Consider the following 21,279-nt stretch of genomic DNA (forward strand, 5'->3'; position numbering starts at 1 on the left):
ATGCATCATAAATCAATCTTGTTAATAGTGCTATAATTTTTAATCTTAAATATTTGTGAATTTTAAATAATTTCAATACTTTTTCTATTCTTCATCCATTTGAAAGTTTTGACCACTTCAATTTATGCATTGAAAATACTCATTTCAGTGATACAGAGCTAGACAGACACTTATAGCTTAGTGCTATCATAAAATGACAAAAATCTTTAATATCTTTATCACTAGCACACATTTAAATTAATTTTCACAACTGTGCTGCATTAAATTTTTTAACTACATCAGCATTAGATATAATTTGGGGTGTTTTAACTTAAAGAACTTAGAACCATTTTTGGTGTTCTTTTTCTAACCATTCTTCAGCTTTTTGTGACATATCAGTGTTTAATAATTTCCCTATATATTTAAGATTCACCATGCTTGCTAAATAATAAATAAGAAGAACAGCTTGGTTTAATCTTTTATCAATATTCTTCTTATAAGGCCAAAAATGTTCACTTTCAAATATATGGAGTCATAACTCAGCAGCTATAGATACATCTGTCATTTATGCTTGTATGTTATTCATAACATTTCCCAGCATAAAAAAATAAATGTTCTTAAGGGAAAAATAGAGATACAAATTAATCCTATGAAATAATTCTCAAATATGTTATATATGTAGGTGTAAACATATTACATTTTGTGTTGTGATGTTAGGTGCTCTATGAATGTGGTTAATTTATGTTATTTAAATTCAAATGATTCTGATTTATTTATATTATTTAAATTTAAATTGCTTGCATATTAAGTTAATTAAAGTATAATTACTTTTATCAATGTAATTCTTTTAAAGAAGGTACTTCTCCCTTGCCCTTCAGAAACAAATACTTTTAAAAGGAGAAAAAATAAATCTTAAAAAGCCCCTTAGACAAAAAATCCTATAAAATCCAAAAAACCTGCCAAGGTTATATATATATTTTTTTACCCTGTAGTTTATGTGATTAATAATCACCTAACTTGACTTGCTTCAAACTATTCAATTGATTAGATAAATCACTTGTAAAAAGTTAAAGTTATTTTGGCAATATTGTACTAATGATCACATAAAAATTCAGCGCTAATGTTTTCGAACCTTGTGAAGTGTGGTGCAGGGGGGGGGGGAATAAAACAGCAGCCAGCTAACTTTTATTTTATTTTGAACAACATGACTATAGTTAGCATTCAGCACAGTCACCAACATAACATATAAAACATATATGAAGAAGAAAAAAAATAAAGAGCTCTGCATGGCAGGCTTTCTACCGTTCATTCACATTCTCTCACTGTCTCTGAGTTTTTCTCTAGATTCTCGCTAGGTGGCGTTACTTGTTCGTTGCTCCACAACCTATTATAAAACATTAAAGCAATTAACTGCAAATAAATCATGAAACTTTTGAGATGTTTATAATTTAAAAAAAAATTAACTTGAAACTTCGGTTCCTAATGTGGTCCATGCATTGCAATTAATTAAAGTGCTTATTCTTTATCATTCATTAAAATTTTTTCCTTTTTGTTAGTCCTTTTTTTTTCTAAACTGTTCTTTTCACTATATGTTATTAAATTTTTCATTATTTATTTTTTTAGCAGATGTTTAGTAGATGTTAGATTTGAAAAATTAACTTGAAACTTCGGTTCCTAATGTGGTCCATGCATTGCAATTAATTAAAGTGCTTATTCTTTATCATTCATTAAAATTTTTTACTTTTTGTTAGTCCTTTTTTTTTCTAAACTGTTCTTTTCACTATATGTTATTAAATTTTTCATTATTTATTTTTTTAGCTGATGTTTGAATAATTTTATTTCATTTTCTGAATCAGGCTTAGATGTAAAAGACCATGCACAGGTGTCTCAGTGGTGTGAGTCCAAAAATATTAGCCTTGTTGTTGTTGGACCTGAGGATCCTTTAGCAAATGGTATTGATTAAATTTGTTTTTAGATTCTTCAATTTCCTGTTATTCTTTGTTTGGTTAAAATGAAAATACAGTGCACTCCCGATTATCCGGGTTAATCACCGGGACAGGTCGCACGGACAATCGAAAAACACGGATAATCCGAAAACTCCTTTTATTAAAGAAAAATTCAACATCAGTACAAAAAATATAACAATTACTGACATTTGCATGCATAACATCAAACTAGGAATTTTCCTTATTGAAAAATGTGTAATGCGTCTTCGCCATATATCGATACACATATTTTACGAACCGCAGTAATGTCCCCGTAATCAAATCCTCCCATATAATCTAATAAAGTTTCAACAGAGCAGCAGAATGAGAAATTGTATTTCATTCATTAACTACATCTTCTGCATCAATTACTATCATCACTATTTGATTTAACAACATAACGATGTCTTCATCAGTCAAATACTGGAAGCCAGACTCACAAGCATCACTTTGAAACCAATCTTCTAAATTTTCTTCATCAAGAATTTCGAAACCTTCGATTTCTTTTGCTTGTTCGAGAATACTGTTATCATATTTTTCTTGAACATCTGAAGCGGATTGTTCATCAAGCGGTATGATCTTTCTCCAAGATCGTGATAACGTAGACAATTTTACCTTTGACCATGTTGCTGATGTTCCATATACTTCAATCCGATAACGAATATTGCTTCCAAAAATTTGGTAGTGTTATAACTTCATGAATCAAATTTTTTTAATCTTGAAAATGTTTCTCTTCATATTTTTTGCGTGACTCCGGAATGAGCACAGATAAACCACAAACCGGATAATCCGCGCACGGATAATCGAGAGTGTACTGTATTATTATATTTTTTATTCGGGATGCTTGAATTGCTTGCCTTAGTTTTAAGTCTAATTTTTTTTTAAAATTATTTTTTTTTTGTAATACTTCTCTTATAGTATATAATACTGTGTGTCTCAAACAAAAGTAAATATAACCTACAATTATTAAAATTTAATGCAAAACTCTTACATTCAACTTTAATGATTCTTTATGCAAATTACACATTTTAATTGCTTGACGCTAAAATCTTTCGATTTTAAAAGCAAATCAATTCATGAATTGATTACTTCTCTTATTTAATATAATACTGTGTTAATTTGTATTACTTCTCTTATAGTATATAATACTGTGTGTCTCAAACAGAAGTAAATATAACCTACAATTATTAAAATTTGATGCAAAACTCTTGCATTCAACTTTAATGATTCTTTATGCAAATTACACATTTTAATTGTTTGACGATAAAATCTTTCGATTTTAAAACAAATCAATTCATGAATTTTTATTATAAAAGTTCTTAATTTATTTAGTTAAATATATTTTTTGAAAAGAACAATTTCTTTATTTGTGTTCAAATATATACATATTACAAAAGTGCTTTTGAAGTAAATATGTTTTAAGTTTTATTGAAGCTAAATGGTTATTGTTTTCTTTGCCTGTAATCGCTTAATTTATTTTTCATAAAGAATTAAACTTCTTATGCATTTATTAGAGTGCATTTATTAGAAGCAGTGTTTTAAATATTTTTGTGAACTACTAAAACTTTTTCTGCTCAGTTGTCAACACATATGTATTTCTTTAATAACTACTTATTTTGCAATTTCCTTGAATTTTTTTTTTATCAAAAATATTGTATTTTTAAAAATCTATGTTTCAAAAGAGTATTCGCATATTAGAAGAGGTACAGTACAGAACCCGTTATCCGGAAAACCTAAAAACCGGAACGAAATTCGATAAATTTTCCCGCCATTTTTTGAAAAAATTTTTTTCTCTCATAAGAATTTAGGATTTTTCGTTCTTTTTTGAAAGATCTTTACCTTATCATCATTTTGGAAATAATCATTAGTGTATTACTTCATCGTTTTTTCTTGTTTTTAGGATTATTTCCAATTTTTTATTTTTTTTTAGTTGGGTTTTACAATAAAAAAAGCGACTTTTCGTAGCGATTCAGAAAACCGGAAAAATCAGTTATCCGGAATATCGATGGTCCAGATCGTTCCGGATAATCGGTTCCCTACTGTAATAACAAAAATAAATAAATAAAAATATTTTAGTATAAAAGAATAGGTTAAAATTGTAAGTGTAGTTAAATAGAGGTAATGTGCTGTGCATAGACAAAAATAAATTTTGTTTAACTTGAAAAATATTTCAATTTTGCTTAACTTTTTTAAAAAAGTCATAATGTACAATATTTAGCTTCAACACTTTGGTTATGGCAACTGTGCTTTCAATAATTTTATTTTTAAAATTTAGTTTTAAAAAATTTTCTTGTATGGAATATTTTTAAAACTATTTTTGTTGTGAATTAGGACTTTCTGACTCTCTTGCTCAAGCTGGGATCCCTTGTTTTGGACCATGTAAAAAAGCAGCTCAAATTGAAGCTAGTAAAGAGTTTGCAAAACAGTTTATGGATAAATACCAAATTCCTACCGCACGTTGGAAATCATTTACTAATGCTGATGAAGCAAAAGATCATATTTTAAAGTAAGGGTGCCTTTGGTTTGAAATGTCATGCAAAATATATTTATGTTCATTGTATGTTTTAAAATTTCTAATTCATTGGAATAATATAAAATTTGTTATTCACTTTAACTAATTTAATATGTAATGTTTTTTATGTTTGAAAATCAGATAACTGCTTTTTCTTGAAGTTTTTTTTATTACTTAAGAAAAAAAAAAGAAATAAGTTAAGCAATAAGTTTAATCATTTTCATGATAGTTTAATAAAGATTTTAGTGTCTGGTTAAATGTTGAAAATCTAATAAATAGGTTGCCATTCATTCTGAGGGAAAATTTTATTTAAAGTTAAAAGTTTAAAAGTACAGTGCCTGCTGCTTATTAAGATCACATTCGTCCTGAGAACACTTGATTTCATGAAGCGGTTGATTTTTTTTTAACCGCAACATCTACATTTAGGGAAATAATGTTTCAAATTTGAACTTGACAAATACACTAAAAGTTAAATTGATGACTACATTTATATTTTTATTTTACTGAATCTACATTTGACACTCTATTTAAACATGAACAACAATTTTTAATTTACTGAAGGGTTTTTAAATATTAACATACTTGCTTGATTAGCAAAATTTGAATTTTAATATTTAACTTGGTTCAAAAGTTCATTAAAGTTTTTATAGTTTAAATATTCTTGTGCTTAAAAATCTTCTTTGTTTAATTTATTTTGTTATTCTGATGATGCAGGAAATGTTTAAAAATATTCTTCTAAAAATCTACATAATTTGTACCACAATTTTTTTAAAAAAGTAATTGCTGTATTTTTTTTTTTTTTTTTTTAAATATAAGCTATATCTTTTTAGAGGCTTTTAAATTTATAATCATATTTAATTATTACTTTTTCTCTTTTTTATTTTTTTATGTTGTTTGATTAGTGATTTAAAATAAGTAAACCTGTATTTATTAAGTATTGGAATCAACAATAAGCAGTATATCATTTCTGTTAATTTTAATTTTTTGAAAGTTCTTCATATTCATTTTGTTTTAAAATTTAGTGCTCCATATGAGGCACTAGTTGTTAAAGCTAGTGGCTTAGCTGCTGGAAAAGGAGTTATCGTGGCTAGTTGTAGAGAAGAAGCTGTGAAAGCTGTGGATGATCTGAAGGAGGTTGGTAAAATTAAATTTCAAATAATTTATGATAATTTCATTTTCTGTTTGCATATAAATTTATTTATTAATTTTTAAATATTTTCATTATAAATAGTTTACTGCTGTTTCAATTAATAGTAAAAAATGAATGAATTTTCAAAATAGAAAATTTGTTTTTATCAAATAAAACTCCACCGCCCTTCCAAAAAAGAAAAAAAGAAATTTTACTTGCTATAAGTAACAATATTGTAATTATTAACTTATTTTAAGTAACAGTAGGTTAAATAAAGGAGGGGAAAAAAACGAGTTATGCCATTGACGATAAAACATTCAAATTTTTATTTAAAGAAAAAGATTTTTTCAAATTAGGTTCAATAAACTTTTTTTGCAAAATTTATTATAATTGTCCACGCTAGCCCCTTCTTTCTTAAATCTTTCTAAAATTGCTACTAATGAATAAACTAAAATTTTTATCATACATCATTTATCAAATGTATCATAGTGTGATGTAAATTATGTACCAAACTACCATCAATGGCTTCATAATATTTATTTTGAATTTGTAGGATAAAGGATTGGCATCAGCTAGTCAAACTATTGTCATAGAAGAGCTGCTTTCTGGAGAAGAAGTGTCAGTATTGTGTTTCAGTGATGGAATAACCATTTCTGTGATGCCTCCAGCTCAAGATCATAAACGCCTTCTTGATGATGATAAAGGACCCAACACAGGAGGAATGGGTGCTTATTGTAGGTGTCCATTGGTAAATTCTGAAGAACTTGAGTACGTCAAAGAACACATTTTACAGAAAGCTATTGATGGCATGAAGAAAGATGGCACACCATATGTTGGAGTTCTTTATGCTGGATTGATGATAACAAAGAATGGTCCTAAAGTTTTAGAATTTAATTGTAGATTTGGTGATCCTGAGACACAGGTATTAAACTTAAAATAAGATATATTCTTTTTATGATTATTTTTCTTTCCCAATTTAGTTAGTTACCTGTAACGTCTATTTTCCATTTTTTGTCTCTTCTCCTTTTTTAAGAAAGTTTTTTCTTGTGTTGGCGATTTGTTTAAAAGATATTAATAATTTTTTTTCTTTCTCGCTGCTTTTTCTATTCCAAAATATTTATTCTGTTTCAATAAGCACACTAAAAGAGTTGTTGAAAAGATGAGAGCAGTTAAAGCAAATCCAACTTGAGTGAGAAGAATGAACTATGAATATTAATGAAGCTATTTATTAATAGTGTTTGAAAAAAACACCAGCAGACAGGCTATGTTTTATATAATCTTTTTTATTAAATCAGATTAATTTACTTTTAGAATATGTGTTAGTCTTTTTAAATTTTTTTTATCTGATTATCTGCCTCTTCACATCAAATGGAGGGAAAAAAAGTAAAACCTACTTTAATTTATGAAAGATAAAGTTCAAATCATCCTCTGCTCACTTATATTTATTCTTATTTTTTTGATCTACAAGGAAATATTGCATGATTGTTGATTTCTATCAATTTCCGTTTTTCATAGTGATATATATGTTCATATATACAGTTGAAAATCCCATCTCCAGTATCATCAGAACTTCCCCAAATCCAGAGAAAAAGATTTTTCCAGATAATAGGTCTTTCCAGATAATAGCCGATTCTTCCAGATAATAGCCGTGTCTGATGTTAGGTTGATGTCTTGTATCTTGCATTATTTGATTTCTAATGTCCATCTGAGATCCGTTCTAGTAAAAATGGATAGGCTTGATTATAATTAAATTTATTTACCATAGATGACACCACTATGCGGGCACTGTTATGCAGCATTTTTCTTGTGTAAATCACAGGGTGCATTTTGATAATTAGTTATTTGATATATTAATTTAATTTATCATTAATTGATATATTGATTAAATTTGATTTTAATATTTGCAAATTCGAAATAAAACTGCAATCAAATTCTTCAAACTTTGTTAGCGTAGTAATTTTTTTATAACTTTTGCACTAACCCCCACTCCCTAGTCACTGAAATTGCAAAAAATAACTTATTATATAAATAACAATTTTGTTATTTATATAAATAACTTACTTATAAATAACAAAAATAACATAAAAAATAACTTCATTTTCTGTCAAATAAAAAAAAAACTTCTGTCAAAAAAAATTTTTTTTACCAGTTTTTCAGAAAGAAACTTGTGCTTAAACAAACATCATATACATAAAGCAATAAAAAATAGCAAGTCAACTTTCACTGAATGTCAACAATCACGAAGTCTTTTTGGTAAATGTATGAAATAAATGCTAGATTGTGAATATAAAATAAACGTTAAGTCACATTCTTTCAACCAGGGTCTGGCTTTTGTGAATTTGTGCAAATAGGGTCCTGTTGTTGCAAAAAATTTTTTCAAGGTGTTTTTAAATTGTAAAGACATACAATATTATGCTCAACACTGTAAAATTATAATAAAAAAATTATATTTTAAAAAATAAACAGCAGTTGCTGCTACTAAATTAGAGATGCAACATACAAATATTTGGTATTTAGCCTATAGTGCTGAACGCAGAATATTAATTTCGGACGAATAAAGGAAGAAGTGTCTGCGGAAGACAAAACTTAGTTCATTTACATTTGTCTTTCTTCCCCCCCACCTTCCTGGGAGGGGTTTATTCGATTAACAAAATAATAATGAAGATAAACAAATTTGTGAACGGTTCGATTAAAAGATAAATTATTTTGTGAAGGGTCCATTTTTAAATTAAAATATTTTTTGAAGGGTCCGTTTTTATTAAAGGATATTTTGTTAAGGGTCTGTTAACAGACCCGAATTTCTTCCAAACAGACCCCTGGTATTTATATATATTAATAATATTTGACTTGGAGTTTTGTTTATGTAATGATTTTCTTTTTCGTTATTTTTATTTAAATAAAAATATAAACTTTGTGGTACCCTGCTCTGGTAATCTATTATAATATGTTACTTAAGATATTTTAAAATTAATATTTTTTAAGTTTTAAAATGTAACATTATCTTCTTTAAGAATGCCATGATACAATATTTTCTAAAACATTTCAGGATTGATAATTTTTTTTAGTAATATAATAAATGAATCCTTTAATTTATCATTTAGAAGCTTAAGGAAATATTGATATGATTACATAGCTCAAGAGTTTAATCTGTTGTGATATATGCTTTTTTAGTTGTGTAAAACATAAATTTACTACTTAGGTTATAGTCCCTCTGCTGAAATCAGATCTATATGACATAATGCTTGCTTGCGTCAAAGGTACTTTAAGTAACATCAAAGTGGAATGGTCACCCAATAGCTATGCTGCTGGGATTGTTCTCGTTAGTGGTGGTTACCCTGGAAGTTATCCTAAAGGCAAAGTAATAGAAGGTAAGAGATGGCTGTTCCTTTTTGTTAGCTTTACTTCAATTTTGTTTCCTCAAATTAAGCAATTGAACAGAATTTTAACATATTTTTTTTAAACAATACATTTTTAAATTAAAAACCTATTTGGTCTGGGTATCCTGAAAATGATGAATATATTTAAAAATCATTTAAAGGAAAACTAAAGAAGATAAAAATGTATGATTTTCTGCTTAGTAAATGATGTTATTTATTCTCGCCACGTTTTAAAATTAGTTGCTATGTTAACAGATGGCTTATTATTTTAAAAATTTGTTTATCATAAATATGAAGTACATAGCTGTAACAAATTATTACAATGAAAACAAAATATATTTCTAATTTAAAGTATTAGCCTCTACAAATAAATTGCTAGCTATGGACCATATTTGAGTATTTAATATAGTACTTTCATTATATACATGAATTTAATGTTTTTAATCATCAAAATCTTATTTTCTCCTCAGGATTGAATAAAAATGAAGGAGTGTACTTAGTTTTCCATGCAGGAACTGCAATAAGTTCTGATAAAGTAGTAACCTCTGGTGGCAGGGTATTGGCAGTAGTTGCTATGGGTCTTAACTTACAAGATGCTGTTTACATAGCACTTGAAGGCTGTAAAGTTATTAATTTTGAAGGAAAATATTATCGTTCTGATATTGCAAAGAAAGCTTTTCGAAGGTAAGGAATTTAAAATTAATTTTATTTGTTTTTTTAAATGCTGTTTTTTTTATTAAAGCAATACTCAACAATTTCATCACATTGATTCTTAATATGATAGAAATTTATTGAATTAGAAATTTCTGTCCCTATAATAATTTTTTTTTTCAATCTTGCTGTTTCGTATATTAAAAGTTACATCAGCATTTGCTTTCAATATTTCGTTTCACAGTTCATAGACATTTGAAAACTTTAAAATTTGAAGTTCGGGGGAAATTTTAAGTACAATAGTGTAAGATATTCATATTTTATTATTAGTTTGAGAAACATTAGCTGTTAAAATGTTAAAAAAAAAAAAGTTATCAGTTAAGTAAAAGAGCTCATAAGGAGCTCTGCAAGCTAGAGAAATACTGTGAGGATTGTGAAATTCAGTATTTAAAAAATAGCTAATATTCTCATGTGCTTCATGTTTGACATAAATTTTTTTTTAAAAAATCCATTTTGTGTAAAAAAATGTTATTGCAGTTTTAATTACTTTTTTTAATTGCTATATACAGTACTTTAGGAGAAATAGGGCATTTAAACTATTCGATTTGTTTTTGATCTCTTACTTCAGTGTTACACCATCAAAACTAAATGTCTATGTTATGATTTTAAAATAAAATAATGATATTTTACTTTAAAAATAAAATAAAGTAAATAAATAATTTATATACTATAAGCTTTTTAATATTATTTTTAATTGTGTTTTATCATTTTTTTAATTAATGTTATTAACATTTTATTATATTATTTTTTAACATGTTTAATTAACATGTTATTTTATCATATGTAGAGATAAAGAGGAAGGTAAAACCTAGTTGTGATGGTACTTTCAAATTTTTAACCAGTGCTTTAAATTTTAATGAAATCTATGTTGACCAGACTTGGACAGGTGATCAGCATGTAGAGATGGTCAATTTTATAGGTTTCACTCTATTTCTTGCTATAGACTTCCATAATATGCAATTAATAACTCTTGAAACAAACGTGAAGGCTTCTAGAAACTTTAAGGTTTTGTCTCCCTCTGAACTAGTATATAATGTATGTTTATGTTAGGTTTTTGGTAAATTTTACTATAGTGTGATTGTTTTGGTTATCAATAGGCTTCAAGCAATAAACTGTTTCTCTTTTCTGCTAAAGTTGTCGGGTGAAATGTCTTATTATTGTGAGGTACATTGGTGCCATTTTCTCCATATTTCTTTGCTTTTTCTAATTATTTCCATTTCTTTTGTAACAGTTCCAGTTAACTTTGATGTCTTTTTCCTCGAATACATATTTAAAAATTTTTTTGTTTGTTTTAAATCATAAATTTGTGCAACATCTCTGTGTCTTTCTCATGTGTCATAAAACTATTTTATTTTCAGTTTATCTATAGTCCATACTCTCTAGTAGTAAATAATTCTTTTAGACTACTTTACTTAGAAATAGGGTCGAATATGAAAACTGAGGCTCTTTCAGTTTTATATTCCTGTAATATTTTATCCAAACTTTTTCTAAAACTCATCTTTACAACTAATGCTATAAAGAATTCTGTTTTCAAAATATCTAAAAAGAAAAGTAGCTGTTGAATTTCAAGAATAAATAACTCATAAAATATTTTAATTTCAGATAAAATTGGATAGAAGGAAGAAGAAAACTGTGTTAATATTTTTTTTTAAATATTGAAGATTATCTTAAGCTTGTACTTTTCTTCAATAAATGCAGTATTTGAAAAGTTTTGTAGTGTATGATTACAACTTCGTATAAGACTTTAAGAAAATCTAACTCTCTTAAAAGTAAATCATTTTATTAATTTTAAATTCTCTTTACAAAAAGTCCCATGTCCTGACAGCATTGAAAAAAAGTTAGTCATTTTAAACACTCATCAAAGCAAATGTTATAAAAAATCACTCATTATAAAGCAAACGTTATAAAAAATGAAGTGGATTTTTAAGAAACTATTCACAGACAGATAAAATGGGATATATTAAAAATTGCAATATGACAATTTCAATGTTGTGCTTAAAGCTTTATCATGAAAAAAATACTCTTTAATTTGCCTTAAATTGAGTCAAAGCACTCTTGAAAAAATATATATAGGTGGGAGGGCTTAAACTGCTTAAGGAATATTATAGTTTCAGATCCATCTGACTATTCGAACATTCAAACCATTGTTGAGCACTGAGGTATTCATTCAACATGCATGCCAAATCTACTAGATTTTGCAGTAGACTACTGGATTTTGCCAGTTTCTCCTGATCTACTGGTATAATTGAAATTCTACTGATTTTTGTACATTTTTCAAAATTGCCTAAAATTGAGTAAGTTTCTTAAAGAAATCCCTCATCATCATAGCTGGCCAGACTGCCCAATGTGAGCCAATGCCTTCCCCTGAAGATTTCTCCATAATGACTTCCAATTTATCTTTGATCTCTTAATTCTTTTCGTTAATTGCAAGAAAATCAGACTTCACCGAGTCAACCAATCTCAACCGCGGCCTTCCCCACTTTCTTGTTCCAGTGGGTGTAAACAGCACTATCTTTTTTATTGTATTGTCATAAAGATATCCTTATTAAAATAGAATTTTTGCACATATTTTTACTATAGTGTGATTGTTTTGGTTATCAATAGGCTTCAAACAATAAACTGTTTCTGCTAAAGTTATCGGGTGAAATGTCTTTATTACTAGCTTGAATATTTAAATAAGTGTTTATTAATACACAATGAAGTGGGCCTCATTTATAAAAATCAGTTTGAAACGTTTTTGTTCTGAAATTTTGATTTAATTTTTATTCACAATTCCCTTTTTTATTAATTAAAAATCTTTTAACTGTCTTTGATGCATTAAATTCGTATTACTATTCAAAACTAGGAATAAAGATAATGTGTAACATTTGATGTTCATTTAATCTTAATTATGAGTAGAAAACATTGCAGTCTTTCTATTTTGATGACTATAAAAATCTCTAAAATTCCCCTAGTGTAAAATATTTAGTACATTTTGCAACAATTATCATGAAATTTATATAATTTTATAATATCTACTGGATTTTTTCCCATCCAGCTATGTACATTTATTTTCGTTAATTTAAGAAGTATTTTTTATTTTTATTTTGCTAAGTAATGTTAGTGACTGAAAATTTTCTTTGTCACTACTAGAAATTCAATCATTAGAATCAAATAATTAGAACTTTGCAGCTGCAGTAGAAGATCTCTATAAGGCGAACATAGCTGCCAACTCTACTGGATTTCCCAGTACACTTCTGGATTTTGCCAGTTTCTACTGGTTTAACTAAAATTCTCCTGGTTTTTGTATATTTTAGAAAATTCCCTAAAATGGAGTAAGTTTCGTGAAAAAAATCTCTATTGAAATAGAATTTTGCACAGATTATTGCTTGCTTGAATTAAAGAGGTAATACTACTACATAAGGAAGCAAACCTCATTTGTAGAAAGCAGTTCAAAACTTTTTTGTTCTAAAATGTTCAGTTTATTTTTATTCGAAACTCCCTTTTTAAATTAACTAAAAAATTTTTTTGTCTTTCTTTGATGAAATAAAGGCTTATTAATATTCAAAATTATGCGTAAATATAATACATAACATTTCAAATCTGTTTAATGTCTATCATAATTGGAAAATATTGCAGTTTTTCTATTTTGATGACTGTAAAAATCCCTAAAATTCCCTATGTGTAAAATATTTAGTACATTATGCAACAATTATTCACGAAATTTATATTATTTTGGAAAATCTGGATTTTTTCCTATGGGCGAACCTTAAAATGGGAGGCTTTGCTTGATATAGAATTTGGTGTTATATATATCTTATCACATACTAAGCTTACCTTCTGAATATATATCTTGAACAGATTATTGTTTAAAAGTTTTAAAAGAATTATAGATGCAAATTATTTAAAACACATCAATAGTGTAAGTTTACGAATTTTTTGAACATGATAAACAACTTTTCAAATTTGTCCTTAAAGAATTCCAATTTAATCTAATTTTTCTTAAACAAATTCTAATCAAGTCAAATATTGTTTCAAGTTAACAGTATCATGAACAGAATTCCACTGATTTATTTTTAACATGTGTATTGGATGAGGATGTTTTTTGGCAAGCTTTTGGTTTGTGAAGGACCATTTGATTACTTTACAAATGATATACTCTTCTTTTAACTATTACCTTTAATTTTATGGTGCTTTCTTTTTTTAATAACGAATTATAAAAAAGAACCAATCAATCAATATTTTTCAGAGATTGTTAATCGTTCATCTTGTTGTTATTATTTTAAATGGATTATTTCAAATCTAGTTGTCCCTTTTAGAAAAAGTTTTGGAAGTACATAATAGTTTTAGTACATAAGGCTCATTTAAAATATTTTTAAGTTCTTTTAAATGAGCATTATGCACTACATTCTATTTTTTTCATAGCAATAGCAATAATTGCCAAAATATATAGCAATAATTGGGGTAGACTATACTTGAGGGTGCCCCCGCCAAGTTGTGATCGCGATTGATCGCCAAGCTAGGCGATGTTGAAAACCAATCGTGATTCTGATTGGTTTAGATTTTAATCGTGATTCTGATTAGTTTAGAATTTAGCGTTGTTTTTAAATGAATTTTTAAATATAATTTCAAAGATCCGTTAGTTCTACTTTGGATACCGGCTGGTAAGGTTATTTTTGCTTCTGGTACTAAAAATGAATACTGTCAATAAGATAAATCTTAAGTTTCTGTACGATTTTAATAACAATGAAAAAAAAAAACAGTGATTGACTGGTGTATGAATGAAGGTTTAATTAGTAATGGATATAAATGTCCTGTTTGTGGGTTACCACGACGTTAGGGGCAAACAAGTATGACGCCAAACATAAGTCGCCAAGGGGCACCCTCAAGTATATTTTCTTCAATAATTGCAAAAAAAAGCGACAATAGAATCATTGCGTTAATAATTAAATATTTGTGGCGTAACTACCACTACAAAAGTTTAACATCATTCACTAGTATATAGAGCATGCCAACTTGATTCTATCATGAGGTACCTTTTGATAGATGAAGGTTGGCATGGTCGATAACTCCGCCCCCCACATTGGTGACCTCCGAACGTGATTTGCTCACACAAGTAACGCCCACTTCGCAATCTCTTAACGGTTACGCCTACTTCGATGGATAGTCCACATTGTACGGTTGACTTGCTATTTGTGAATGCATCATTCACCTCCTGCGCTGTTGCTTCTCAGTCTCGTCTCGAACATTCACACAACGTCTACACTCTCAACGCCTGCATACTCTCGACTGCTAATGGCAACACAGGAGCGACTTCGATTGTGATGTTAATACACCTCTCACATTCAGCACTCAAAAAATCCGGTGACTCTCTCCCGGTCTTTCACAAGTACATCAACTAGTGAGATCTGTTCATCGAATTATATCCCTGATAATATTCTGGTGGGGGAGTACTGTGGCGTAACTACCACTACAAAAGTTTAACATCATTCACTAGTATATAGAGCATGCCAACTTGATTCTATCATGAGGTACCTTTTGATAGATGAAGGTTGGCATGGTCGATAACTCCGCCCCCCACATATTCAATTGCGCAATTCGAATTTCTCATATTGTCAGAAATACCGGGATGTTTAAAATCCACGGGGAAATCAATATCAATAACTGCCTAAAATACAATCGAAACACTACATTGTGCGATGTTATTGGCATAAATTGAGCTCTTCAGAAAGTGATTACTTAAATGAGCGATACAAATTTTGCGTGTAGCAATGATATCTACTGAGAAATAACCAGAATTTTAAAAATCTTGTGGAATTTGGAATTATTAGCGATAAAAATTGTCCCATCAAAAGTAAGTAATCAAATAAGTAATTTGAGTTTAGCGTGTAATAAAATTGCATAAATAACATTGGGATATATCTTTTTTAAATGTGAAAATTTGTAGCAATAACTTTCTGAAGATCGATTGAAACGCTGCAAGGATTAACGAGGATATCGACGCAAACCAAGTACTTCTATGAGTGATTTCTTGAATCTACGATTCGAACTTCGCGTTCCATAATAATATTGGTATTTTTTAAAAAATCGCGAGAATACCAATAATAATTGAGCAATGAAACACGTTGAAATGTTAAATAACCAAGTGAAAATTCGTAGCGTTTGCCGAAAAAAATTATTAATACGCTATGTTCATTAACTGCGAGTTGTGAGCGATAAAGTGAAGACTCAAATGCGTAAACTAAAATTTTTATGTGAGTAATAGATTAAAATTATCAACAAAAATAAAATAAATAAATTTAAAAAAAACTTTCTACAGGAAAGGAAACTAAATTTTTTCTTTATTTTTCATTATTCTCAAATAAAAAAAATCAAGACCATTTCTTTACCCTCCACTGCACGAGTAAAGCATTTTTTGAACATAATTTTGGAGAAAAAAATTTTGAAAATTTCGTTAGAAAGAAAAAACAAATACTATTTATTTTCCAAAGGAAAAATTTTTCTGTGAGAACTCTGTAATGCTCTATGACAATGTTGTGTCGCCATGATTCTGCTATGGGGTTTAACACAATAATTGTATCACACGCCCTCATGGGTTAAAAATCTTAAAACTGTAGCACAAAATAATCACATTTTATCAGTCATCTTAATTTAAAAAAGCTCATATTAAAAAAATTATTACATTTTTCAAAATTTTACTTGAATTAAATAAGAACAGAACAGAAACTTTGTTTGTCTTGACTCTTCTGTATTGTTTAAGTGCGCATAAAATTCCGAAATATTTATACAAAATCCAGATTCTTTAAATCACTAAAGTCAAGCTTTTTCTCTTAGAGGTCAACATTTTGAAGGTATAACATATAAATCAGCTGGTGTTGATATTGATTCTGCAGATGATCTTGTTCGAAAAATCAAAGTTCTCACCAAAGAAACAGTCAGACCAGAGGTTTGTGGGGGTATTGGTGGATTCGGAGGAATTTTTGAACTTTCCAACTATAATGACCCAAATCTTGTCTCCAAAGTGAGCAACATTGGTGATAAATTGAAGGTAATTAAATTTTTCTAAATTTTAAACAATATGTTTATCAAACAGTTTGAAATGTTCTTTTAATCTGCTGCATCTTGTTATTTTTGAAGTATTCAAGTGTAAAACACGTTATCTGCATGCTCAATAAAAAATAAGAGTAATGAAAAAGAATCATTGAGGTATTCAAGTATTAAACATAGAATTATGTAAGATTACTTTAAGCTGTTGAAGTACAAAACCAAGGGTTATTTTAGGAGAAATGTGTGCCCGTTAATGGACATTTCGTAAAATAGTGCATAGTTAAAATATATGCTTCACAAAATAATTTATGATAAAATTTAACCATTTGCAAAATATTTATCATGAAAATAAACTCGCCACAAAATATTGTTTTTTTGCAAAATTTTTATTTTTTACTTTTCCAAAAAACTGAGTCAATAACCTTTTTATTTCATACTTTTACACTGAAACTCCTTTCAAGACAGTTTAAAAGAAAAAACTTTTTTTCTTTCTGTTTTGCAGAATTATAAATAAATTTTTCACAAAAACGAACATTTATCAAAAATTCTGAGCAGATTATCGGTTTTTGGTCGTTCAAAAAATTTGAAATCCTATTTTCACTAACTTAGAAGTAGAGTTTTGACAATTTTATAAAAAAGGACCTTCCACAAAAGTTTGCAATAACTCCTGAAAATGTATTCTGTAAGATCATTAAGGAATTCAAGTATATAACTTATATTTCTGTTAGATCATTAAAGAAATGAAAAGTCAATAGTTTTCATCATTAACATAGCTAAGTATTTTATTTTATTTTTCAAGAGACTTTGGGATTGATTTAGATTAGGCCATTTGAGGCCCAAAGTCTAAGAGTGTTTGAAACCAACTTGTCAAACTTGTTAAATTTACTCAATATATAATAATATGTTTATGCACACAACTTTTATCAATCTAGAACAAGTTCTTTTTAAAAGTTTTATTATGTAACATAAAGTCTTTAAAGCTAGAATGCATAATGGTGAGAAAAGTACCACTATAGCAAATTTCTTATATTTTGAACATTATTCCTTTAATACTAAAAATACCATAAAAAGAATAAAAATTTAGTAGATATACTTATTTATCTCTTTATTCCATATTTTGAACAATTTTATTATTAAAATGTTTATATAAAAACCTTACAATAATTTGTCTATTGTTGTTATACAAAGATTATATAAAGTAGAAGTTTCTCAGTCAAAAATGTTAAAGAATTATTAACAAACTGATTCAATGACTTACATTGATGTAAGTGTATATTATGCATCACTTTTAAGCTTTATTTCTTTTGTATTCAAATAGAATTTACAGTTTATTTCAATTGTTCAGTATTTAAGTATTGCATGGAAATGTAAAAGAAAGTTCAATTGGCTTTGGTATCATCATTAACAGTTTTTAGAAATAATGATAAAGACCATGATAGCCCAGCGATTTAAGAATTAGACTCCGGTCTGGGAGGGCCAAAATTTGATCCTCGACTTCGCTATGACTCCTCGAGAACATGCAATATACATGTTGTAAAATCTGTGGAATCTAAGGTCCTGTGATTAGTCAAATAGCAGTATCATGGGTGCAAGGATCTGAAGAAAATTTCCTTCTCCTTCAGATCTATGTCTGGATTGAGGAAGTGTTCTCCCAAATGAGCGGTGCTGCCATCTATATGTGGGGTTCAGAGCTAAGAGGCACTTTCACTCTTGTGGTGCTCTCTTATCGAATGAAGTGCCCACCTTCCTGATTTAATTCACAAAAGGCCAATGGCGGATAAGCTTGGTTTGTCCAAGTGTCATTAGAAACAACAACAGAAGTAATGATGTCAGAATGAGAAATGATAAAACATGAAGTTATGATTGAATAGATTTGTGATCAAAAACAGGTGTTCTCCTTGCAATAAAGCACTAGTGAGTTAAAATAAGGAGAGGAAGGAAATGTCTGTTTTTTTGTATTGGGCATAGTTGATGTTTGGCGACAGATAGTTTCCACTTATTTTCTTGTACATTATTTGAAATATGAAACATAAAAAAAAAATGTTATTGTGAATATTTCAATGTTATTATTTTTTTTAAATTTTTTTTTATCTTTAACTCAATTATGGTGCCTGGCAAATGCTTGTAAAATACCATATCATATTGGTTATATGGTATTTTTCTGTATTTTCTATTTTCAGTTTCAAATTATTGAAATAACTGTTATTTATTTACCTTATATTTAGTTGTTAAAATACTTTTAGGTTGCTCAAGAATGTTCTAAATATGAATCTGCTGGCTATGATTTAGTTGCATTAGCAGTCAATGAAATTCTTTCTTCTGGTGCTGAACCTTTATTTTTCTTAGATACTTTTACATGCGGAAAGTTAAATACTGAAGTGGCTGCTGAAGTCATTACTGGTATTGCTAGAGGATGCAAAGAGAGCCATTGTACTCTTATTGGTTAGTAAATGTGCATTATGTTTTGAACATTTTGCAGTTTATTACAGTTTCAGTAAATAAAAGTTTATGTAATTTTTCATGAGTAATTTTTCAATAATCTGTCAAAGCTCACATTTTAAGTGTCATGAACTCAAAGCTATAATTTAAAATTATTATATACTATCTTTAAAATGGATAAAATGCTTAAATATTTAAAAAAAATCTATAAATTTTTTTTATTATCCCCGAATAAATGATATTTTCTGCTTAAATAAAAATCATTAAAATCAATAAATAAATCTGTGGAATTTTTTTTTTTGTTTCATTTATACAAATACTTGATCCTGCCTAATTTGGTGGTGGGATTTCAAATTTGATATTAGTTTTGCAAAACTACAGATTTTTTTAAGGGACATTTGTAATCAAAATGTGTAGGTTTAAAAACGTTATATATAATTTGATAATGTAATAATAAATGTTATAACAAACCTCTAGGGAAGTTAGGGCATATTATTCGGATAAGAATTGCATAGGAACCTATGTCAGAAAACGCTCTTGTATGCAGCTAGGGGCGCCTCCCTATTATGACCTGTTCAGAAGCAGACAAAGAAACAGCTCATAATAGGGAGGTGTTTCTAGTGGCTTATGGCGACATTTTTGGGCATGGATTCCTATGCAGCTTTAATTCTGATGATGTACCCTACCTCTCCTAGAAGGGTGTTGTATCATTTATAGGACCTCTGTTATAACGTTTATAAATATGTGCATGTTAACAAAAAATAGAATAAAAATGTTATTTAAGAACAACTGTTGCTTGGAGAGAAATCCCTATTACAGATTTGAAATCGATGATTTGAAAATATCCAAGATCCGTTAAAAAATATTGTGCAACGGAAAACAGAAATAAATTTGCTCTTCAATGTAATTTTTGAATTTTTGCAATGTTAGCCCAGAGAATGTAACATTGAAATAACTTTTAAAATATTAAAAACTTAGTTATTTTCAAGTTTCAATTAAACAATCTTCTAAACCATTTTTCGAAATTATTGTTTTAAGCTATATTCATTTACAAATGTAGCAGTTTGCTGAATACAACACAATTCGAACTATTTTTTTTTAATATTATGAAGAAGAAAAAAAGTGTACTGTTGAAAAACATTTAAATGTTGACATTGAAAAGTTTCTCTGATCTTAAATATCTTTTCCAGGTGGAGAAACTGCAGAAATGCCTGGAATGTATAATGATGGAGATTTTGATTTAACTGCCTTTGTAAGAGGAGCTGTTGAAAAATCTCGTTTGCTTCCTAGAAAATCTGAAATATGTGAGGGCGATGTTGTAATCGCATTGCATTCTTCAAGTCTCAGTTCTAAGGCTATTAGCATCACTAAAAATTTGATGCACACTCTAGGTCTAACATATTCTGACATTGCACCATTTGACGGCAGTCACACTTTAGCAGATATTCTTCTGAGTTCCAATATTATTTATATTCAGAACTTACTTCCTTTATTAAGAAAAGGTTCTGTCAAAGGAATGGCTTATTTGCTTAAAGAGGGCTTAGCTGAAAGTGTTAGTAAAGTCTTACCAGAAGATTACAGTTGCGTTCTTGATATGAAGAATATTACCATCCCGTCACTTTATAATTGGCTTACCAAAAATATAAATATTTCGGAGGAAGAGCTGAAAGATTTCAACTTTGGAATAGATTTCCTCTTGATTGTTGATAAAAAGTTGGGCAATGATGTGTATCAATATTTGCAACATTTTTATAGTGGAAAAGTATCATTTGTTGGAAATATCACTAAAAAATCTGTAGGTAAGCATTTTCACTTAGAATTTTTAACAAAATTTATAATTATTCTTGTGGTGAGTTGAAGCATTTCATTTTTTGCATTTGAATTGTTTTAATAAAAGGTTGTTTTTTTTCTCTCTCTCTCTTTAAATCAGTAGTATGCATTTAGGTTATATTTATATATTTTTTTTTGTACAGACTTAGAGATAATATTTTACTAGTATTTTGCCAATATTTTTACCATTAGTGTTTGTTGAATACAGTTTAGTTACTATATTGATAAAAGTATAAATGGTTTATCATTGTTTAGGTTTATTTGTGATTTGGTGCAGTAATGAACTGCATT

The 21,279-nt window shown here is 28.2% G+C and overlaps 1 protein-coding gene across 4 annotated transcripts in view; it reads left to right on the forward strand.

Annotated features, from left to right (window-relative positions):
• The window catches only part of Gart (trifunctional purine biosynthetic protein adenosine-3 Gart), a 48,475-nt gene that overhangs the window by 5,945 nt on the left and 21,251 nt on the right, over positions 1-21,279 (forward strand). For all 4 annotated transcript variants that reach the window (XM_043046385.3, XM_043046384.3, XM_043046386.3 and 1 more), the window contains exons 3-11: positions 1,836-1,931; positions 4,296-4,470; positions 5,499-5,610; positions 6,159-6,527; positions 8,805-8,973; positions 9,453-9,666; positions 16,507-16,720; positions 18,963-19,161; positions 20,349-20,957. In XM_043046385.3, the coding sequence (XP_042902319.2) occupies positions 1,836-1,931; positions 4,296-4,470; positions 5,499-5,610; positions 6,159-6,527; positions 8,805-8,973; positions 9,453-9,666; positions 16,507-16,720; positions 18,963-19,161; positions 20,349-20,957 (2,157 nt within the window). The remainder of the gene's footprint in view (positions 1-1,835; positions 1,932-4,295; positions 4,471-5,498; positions 5,611-6,158; positions 6,528-8,804; positions 8,974-9,452; positions 9,667-16,506; positions 16,721-18,962; positions 19,162-20,348; positions 20,958-21,279) is intronic.

This window comes from Parasteatoda tepidariorum, chromosome 9, assembly GCF_982258835.1.
Source record: "Parasteatoda tepidariorum strain Cologne lab strain chromosome 9, Ptep-v5.0, whole genome shotgun sequence".
Taxonomy (NCBI): Eukaryota; Metazoa; Arthropoda; class Arachnida; order Araneae; family Theridiidae; genus Parasteatoda; species Parasteatoda tepidariorum.